This window comes from Uloborus diversus, chromosome 9, assembly GCF_026930045.1.
Source record: "Uloborus diversus isolate 005 chromosome 9, Udiv.v.3.1, whole genome shotgun sequence".
Lineage (NCBI taxonomy): Eukaryota > Metazoa > Arthropoda > Arachnida > Araneae > Uloboridae > Uloborus > Uloborus diversus.
The window spans coordinates 77,745,439-77,753,685 of record NC_072739.1 but is presented as its reverse complement, the minus strand read 5'-3'; the positions used below and the strand labels follow the sequence as shown (position 1 = coordinate 77,753,685).

The following is an 8,247-nucleotide window of genomic DNA, read 5'->3' as shown; positions in this document are numbered from 1 at the left end:
AAATTAGATTCCGGATGGCTTGGAACGGATGTTTTCCAGGTTTCAAAGCGAAGAAGAAGGAAATAATTTCAAGAAAGCATTCAGAGCAAGACAGCTAAATTCTAATTTTCATAACGGGAGAACGTTAAATTTTCTTTTCTTACATCTAAAAATGTACGTCATAAATTTTTAACATGAAATATGCCCTCCCTTTCATCTGAAGGCCTTCTGTTTTTGGTGATCTTTTTTTGTGGTTTTTAGTCTGGTTCTCAAAGTATTCATAATGATAAATATTGTATCTCTAAATCAGAAAAATGCATTTTTTAAATGAGGAAAGATATCACTTTAAGTTTTTAAAACATCTAGTTACCTTAAAAACAACTTTTAAATCGTTGAAAATTCGTTAGAAAAGTATACTGAAATAGAATAAATTTCAATTGCACTAAAAACAAATGCTGCCGATTCTGCAAACTCTTTTATGTTAAAATAATTTTCAAAATGGTACAGACGTATGTCTTTCATGCAAAAGATTTATTTTAAAAAAGGTAACACTATATTACCGTTTATAAAATAAATTCTTCAAGTCAAACAAAAAGAAGCCAAGTGGAGTCAAACAAATACATAGCCGTACCATCCTTTTCTGCAACTCAGGGCCATTTTGACCCCAGTAACTTCGCTGTGAGCAAAGATAAAAGTCGGATTTTTTAGTGACTAAGAGGATATGTGATAGCGAGCTATACCAGAAAATTTCGTTCTTTTTACACAAAATAATTTATGAATTATTTCCAGTCAAAGATATTGAATTTTGTCACTGGTAGATGATAGATCATAAAAATAATTTTGAAAAAAAAAAATAGAACCGACTTCAAAATTTTTCTTAAAAGTGAAAAATAATTTTGTTCTTTGAACTCCATCGATAATACTTTTAATCGTATTTTTTGAAGTTAGCGCAAAAACAGAAAGTAAAAGCATGTATAACCATATTTCGTTCATAGTTTTTAAGAAAATCATCTTAATTAGGAGCGAAACAAATATGTTGTCAACAATGCATATTGTATGTAGTGGTATTGAAGAAGCTGTGCCCAGTTAAATTTATAGTTGTACTAGTTGTTATATGTATAGTTGAATTAAGGCTACTAATGATTTTATCTATAGTTTTTGCGCCAGCTTCAAAAATTACGTTTAAAAGTCTTACCGATGGTGTTGATGAAATAAAATTATTTTTCGCTTTTTCGAGCGATTTTGAAGTCGGTGTTTTTTTTTTTTTCTATTTCATTCTTTTTAGTGTAAATGTATTTCAGAAATATTAAAAGGTTACTAGCACGAAACTTCACCTCATTTTTTTCATAAAATAACTATAAACACGTCTTAAACTTAAAGCGATTGGCACTTAACATTTATTCTTGTTTCTGTCTGGAATTCATTTGTGTGTTCATTTAATTATAAACATTTATATATTACGTTTTCCTTATATGATTTACATTTCACCGCATACAAGTTGCTTGCAATACAATCCTGTATCTCCTTACTTTGCCCCGATCATCTGTTATTGGCCTAGATGATAACGATAAAAATACTATAGTTGAGGCAAACCTAATCTGGTGCCATTGTGAGGGCTAAGCAGATCCTGATCACTGCATTACCTCGCTTCAAGATTAGGTTTATCCCCACTATAGGGCAATGACTCGGAAGAAACTTGATGCTTGCTTCAGAGAAGCCTTCATTCAAAATTATCAATAGAATTACTATTAATATTACTGTTGTATGGCACTAAACTTTTGTAACAATGGGTTTTATATTTAATAATTTAATAGGGAAATTGCGTGAAATTTACTATTTTTTGTCGATATTTTTTTTTCTAAAAAACAAATATGTCAAACAATGTAATGGAACCTAAGTTGAGCCAACCCCTATCAATTAAAAAACAAATCATCAAAATCTTTTCACTAGGTGAGACGCTGTGAGTGGACAAACAAAAAAAAAATATACATACGGTATGAATTGGTAACCGCCTCCTTTTTGAAGTTGGTTATTAAGTACATTTTTTTATTTTTTTTTATAATGGCAGGTAGCTAGTCAATTATTTTAGTCATTTATAACTTCATATTTGATTGGCAAATGTACCAATACACAACTATTTAAGCTTACCTGCTTTGGGTTCCCTGGTAGGGCAAAGCGAGTTTTTCAAATGTTTGTAAAGTTTGATAATAAATAAATATTGGGCTTGAAATAATACAGAAATCTGTTTTTATTTTGAAGTTCAAGAACCATGCTAAGAAATAAAACCGAAGTTTTTGCGATAAAAATTCAAAAACAACAAATTTCGAACGTTCTTCGAAAACCTACCCGCTTTGGGCCTCCCCTATTCTGTACATGTAATGGTTCTTGAAAAATTATAATAAAGATAAAACTAAATGTTTATAATTTGCCCATATACTTTAGGACTCGACCGATGCATCGGCCTGACCGATGCATCGCCGCCGATGGTTCAACAATTTAGCCATCGGCATCGGCGGCCGATGCTAACTTGCGGGAAACATCGGCCCATCGGCCTTAAAAAACATCGACAAGCCGATGGAATTGGCCGATGTTTTTGAAAAAAAAAGGATTTTTGCTGTTTTACTTTTTAATACAAAGTAAATGGAGTTGTTGTTTTCATATAAAATTATTTACTTAAATTTCAGTATGAATTTCTATTTTTAGTCATTCCTATAAGAGTTTTTAATACTACATTCAGGTACCAAACAAGTTAATTATTGCGTTGTTTCTTGCATCAGGATGTACGTATGTATCTGTCATAAGTCATAACTCAAAAATGATAATCCGTAGAAGGTTAAAGTTTCGTATGTGGGGTCTGCGGACGTTCCAGTTGTGCACTTCCCTTTTTGTTTTCGATCGGGTGTTCTGAAAAGCCTGTTTACTCATTTTTGTGGCTATTAATTACTTATTTCAATGCAAAACTAATATAGCGTCTCAGACTGACGATCATTTGGTGATATATTGCCGAATTAGAGACCATGGAAACAAATATGAGATGGCGCAACCGATTTTTGTGTCATTTTATTAGATTCCCGTTGAACCGACGGTAATTTTTAATTTTTCGATATTTGTAATATGAATCACAGTAATGCAGTCTTTTCTGTATCGCTTCGGCGGAGTTGCAAGTTTGGGGCCCATCGAAATATATTTTGGGGATCACAGAAGTTGTAAAACATTTATCATTCGCATTTTTGTAACTCCTTCGGTGGCCCTATGGTTATGGGGGCGCGCAATTGCAACATTTGCTATATTTTAAATCCGCCATTGCACGTCAAAACAAACTCGGGTGCAAGTTTTGAAAGGGTTTTCTGCTCAATGCTTATGATTATTTTGAACTCTATTTTTACGACTATTTTTTGAATTTCCGAGAGCACATGCGTGCCCCTCCTCCCACTCCCTCAATTTCTGAAATAAAACTCTAGTTGTACTTCTGAGTTGTTTAAAACTAACACCATTCATAAAATTCGAGATTTTTTTTTTTTTTTCAAACTTTATCTAGTGTTTAGAAAGAATTTAGGGCATTAATGTAAGAAATTGATTAAAGATGTTTTGAATGGTGACATAATTCGGAAATCAAAGGGACTTTTGATTTTTTTTTTTCCAAAGTGCTGAAGTAAATTCAGAAACTCTTCCGAGGCGTCAGTGGTAGCTGTTCTGTACTAAAAAAATGAGGCAGAGGTTGGAGTCTAAGTGTGATTTACTCCAAAATTAGAGGGTGACCCCACTAAACTTACCTCGTCGTTTCAAGCATTTCTAAAATATTTAGTGATTATTTATTTTGGTCAAGAAATGTCATTTTGCGTATTTCTGATACTTGTTTCACCTATATTTCGTAAATTGCCATCTTTTTTGCATCATTAAAAGCGATTGATTTTTTTTCTGTTGTAAGTAACTATTTTTATGTATTTATATAAAATCAATAAATAAGTTATTTTCGTTTTTTATAGAAAAGTTTCAAGGATTTTCTATTATGCAATTTTTCAAATTTCAGAAAATTATTGTTAAATTGAAAAATTTAATTTGAACTTGTTTGTAAAGCTTCATACAAGATTAAACAATCAAATTGTTCAATACTATGTGTGCAAACATCAGATCAAGTAGTATATGTATTCAGTTATTAACTTGGTGTAAATATTGAGTTTGTTTATTGTACCTGCGTTTTAAGAACCTTGCTCTTTTCATGGCTATTTTTTTTCAGCAAAATGTATGTCACTGTTATAGCTTTTATGAAAAATGCAAACTTTTCTATTCATGAATTTTAAATAAGTATAAAAATATTCCTATTGTGATTTAATATTGTAATTCATCTGTTACCTTTTTTGTTTAATTTGAAGACTAAAGAATGTCTACGTGCAATCTTTCCACTTTAATTGCGTAATTTGTTGCCGGTTTCATAGTTCTATTCTTAATTTTTATTTTTATTTTTTTTGAATGATTAAACAACGTAATTTATTTTTTTTAAACTACGTTTAGTGTACCTAAAACCATACATTATTACAACATTGCTGAAATCTTAGTTATATGCTCAATTTAAAAAAAAATCAATTGGTTATTAAACAGTCTCTTTGTTTTTCTTCCTTCTTTTTTTGGCTATTGTTCTTTCTCTTTCATCATACAGCAGTCACAAAAGAAGAAGTATAACTACACCCTATACAGATTGTACGTAGTACGATGCAAAAGTTCGGGGACAAGCTGTATAAAATCTTACCCAGAATAGTTCACATTACCGAAGTACATCCACCTTCAAAAGGGCGCCTTAAGGGACTATCTACTTCTGCCTGTGTTCATATAACTTTTGGAAACACTCCTGGAAGTCATTTTTCGCTACTTTCTATGATGCAGCTTCATCTTCTCCTGACGGAAAAAAGCGACGTCTTTGCAAATGTTTTTTTGCTGCGAACAGGTAAAAGTCACACGGAGCTAAGTCCGACGAAACGTTATGTTATTTGTTTGTCATATCAGAGTATTGACCAATCGAACCGTGCATCCTCAACATGAAAGTCGCCTTCTTCCCTACGATGAAGTTAAAGAATAGCAGCGCAAGAGGTCTTACAGGAATTTGCGAAAAATGTCTTCCAGGAGTGCTTTTAAAAGCTATACGAACGTTGGCAGAATTGCATAATCATTCAAGGTGACTATTTTGTAGATAGATATATGTTTCGGTAACGTGAACTATTCAGGGTAAGGTTTTATGCAACTTGACCTCGAACTTTTAGATCATACTACGTACGTATAAGTTTTCAATTTACTATTTCATAACGCTTTAGAGTGACGCAAGTTTACGCGCATGAAGAAATCACAAGAGAATTTGCGATAATTAACTGAGGAGGCGTTCAAAATGGATATTTGGTTATCTATATATACTTAGGTACATATGTGTCATATCTGGCAACATTGAATAGCACTCAACAGATAAAATGAAGAAGTGAACTGAAGGAATCGGCCATGTTGAATCTCAGTTGTGTACTTATTGCGTATCTTGTTCCAGGTTTCTTGTTCTTGTTAATGTTCTTATTTTAACTACCTTTGAGAATAAATGTAATGTTATAACCAAGTGTCACCTCTCTCCATACATACTACAACATTGGCGACGAGTAAATTGGAAAATATTACAATAAGATGCCGAACACTGGTATTGCTCATTTGCAAAGTTTCGTCGAAGGGGACAACTTTGTGGAATACCTCATGAGAGCGGATTTTTTCTTCGAGGCCAACAAAATCACTTCCGACGATGAAAAGCGTGCCCTTTTGTTGACTGCAATTGGAAAGAAGACCTTCTCATTGCTTCGCAACTTACTTCAGCCGAAAGAAATAAAAGATGTAAAATATGCCGACATTGTGAAAGTTTTAACCGATTACTATTCCCCGGCTTCTTCAACCATTATGGAAAGGTTTCGCTTCTACAATCTCAAACAAGGTAATGAAGATATTTCAACGTTCATTGTAAAAATAAAGGAACTCGCCAGCAAGTGCAACTTCGGTGCATTTCTAAACGACGCACTTCGAGATAAATTGGTTTGTGGATTACAGTCCGAACAAATTCAAAACAAATTACTCAGTGAAAAAGACGTTGATTTTGCTAAAGCTTCTGAACTGGCTCTTGCTATGGAAACAGCATCTAGAGAGACCAAGTCACTAAAAGAAGAAAATCAAAGCGTCCTCAAAATTCATGAGTATAAGAAAGTAAAACCAAAAGATTCGACACGGAAGAATTTTGGAAAGCCAACATATCCTCATCAAATTACAAAAGTAATAAAATCGTGCAAGCACTGTGCTAAATTTCACAGAGGAGAGTGTAAATTCAAGAATGCTACGTGTTATCAATGTGGTGTAAAGGGTCACATTAAGCCTGCATGTAAAGCTTCAAATACGAATTTTCTTGAAGGTGCTGCAAATGTAAGTGATAAACCAGAACCTTATTTGAATAACATTTTTTCTAAAAATTCGGGTAACGTAAGTGTGAGTGAACAATCAGAACATTTGAATAACATTGTTATGTCTAAGAATTTGGGTAGCGTTAACCCATACACTACTAATGTTCATATCAATGGGGTGAAAGTGAATATGCAAATTGACACTGGCAGTGAATATTCAATTATTTCGTTAAATAAATTTAAAAAATTGAAATTAAATTACATAGAGTCGAAACCAGCCCCAATATTGAAATCTTACACTAACAATGATTTAAAAATTGTAGGAAATTATGATGTACCCGTAATTTATTTGAATAAGTGTTACAGTTTACCATTAATTGTGGTTGATTGTGATAATGATAATAAGCCTATTTTGTTAGGTAGAAAATGGATCAAAATATTGAAAATTAAGATTGATGATTGTATAAATATGGTATTTGATAAAAATGTAAATTTTGATAATGTTTCTTCTACTGTTGAGTATTTTAAGCATAAATATCCAAATTGTTTTAATTTAAATGATACAACTGGTATTTTGGGTGTACCTATTAATATAGCAATGAAATCGGAAACTATTCCCATTTTTTGCAAAAGTAGACCAGTCCCTTATGCTTTAAGAAATCTTGTTGATAAGGAGTTGGATACTCTTATTAACAATGGTGTTTTGTACCCTGTTGGTCATTCCAAATGGGCAACACCAATAGTTGCTGTTCCCAAACTTGATGGAAATGGTAGGGAAGCTGTTAGAATTTGCGGGGATTTTTCACTTACTGTCAACAAGTTTTGTGAAACTCAATTTTATCCTCTACCATCTCAGGAAGAAATTATAACTAGTATGGGAAGTGGGAAATATTTTTCTAAAATAGACTTATCAAAAGCTTTCCATCAGATTCAAATTAGCCCTGAATCACAGGAATTGCTAACATTAAATACCCCCAGAGGTTTACTCAGGTATTCTAAACTTCCTTTTGGGATCAAATCAGCTTCTTTTCCAACAAAAGATGGATGAAATATTGAAAGATTTTTCGTATACAAATTGTTACATAGATGATTTATTTATAAGGGCAAATACAAAAGAAGAATGTATAAAAAGAACTGAAATTGTTTTGGATAGGCTAAATTCTTACAATGTTAAGATAAATCTTTCTAAATGTGAATTCTTTAAAGACAGTATTCAAGTTCTAGGGCATAAGAAAGATTTCACTGGTGTCCATCCTTTAGATGAAAAGTGTAATGATATATATCAAGCTTCGGTGCCTACAAATTGTACTGAACTGAAAAGTTATCTTGGATTATTAGGGTATTATTCTCATTTTATTCCAAATTTATCTAATACTCTTCGTCCACTTTATAAATTACTTGAAAAAGATGTTAAGTGGAAATTTGATAAAAATTGTGTAAAAGTTTTTGAACATAGCAAAACTTTGTTAAAAAAGCATAATATCTTGGTTCATTTTGATATGGCAAAACCAATAGTTTTGCAATGTGATGCATCAGACTATGGCGTGGGGGCTGTCTTGTGTCATGAATTTCCTGGCGGTGAGCTTCGACCAATTTTTTTCGCTTCCAAAACTTTGAGTAAAGCTGAAAGAAATTATGCTCAAGTGCATAAAGAGGCTTTGGCCATAATTTTTGGTATAAAAAAGTTTAATAAATTTTTACAAGGTCAAAAATTCACCATCGAGACAGACTCTAGGCCATTGTTAACATTATTTGGTCATAATAAACCTGTACCAACTATGGTTAACGCGAGAATGCAAAGATGGGCCATAATCCTTTCAAATTATGATTATGTAATAAGGCATAAAAAGGGTAC

At 32.4% G+C, this 8,247-nt stretch overlaps 1 protein-coding gene across 1 annotated transcript; it reads left to right on the top strand.

Annotated features, from left to right (window-relative positions):
* Nucleotides 1–5,637: 5,637 nt before the first annotated feature.
* Nucleotides 5,638–7,440, top strand: LOC129230328 (uncharacterized protein K02A2.6-like). The gene has a single exon (XM_054864727.1). It carries the CDS (start codon nucleotides 5,638–5,640, stop codon nucleotides 7,438–7,440), a length of 1,803 nt encoding a protein of 600 aa, XP_054720702.1.
* The last annotated feature ends 807 nt before the right edge of the window (nucleotides 7,441–8,247 follow it).

Coding starts and splice junctions, on each gene's coding strand:
- LOC129230328 (XM_054864727.1), top strand. CDS start 5,638: ATGCCGAACACTGGTATTGCTCATTTGCAAAGTTTCGTCGAAGGGGAC.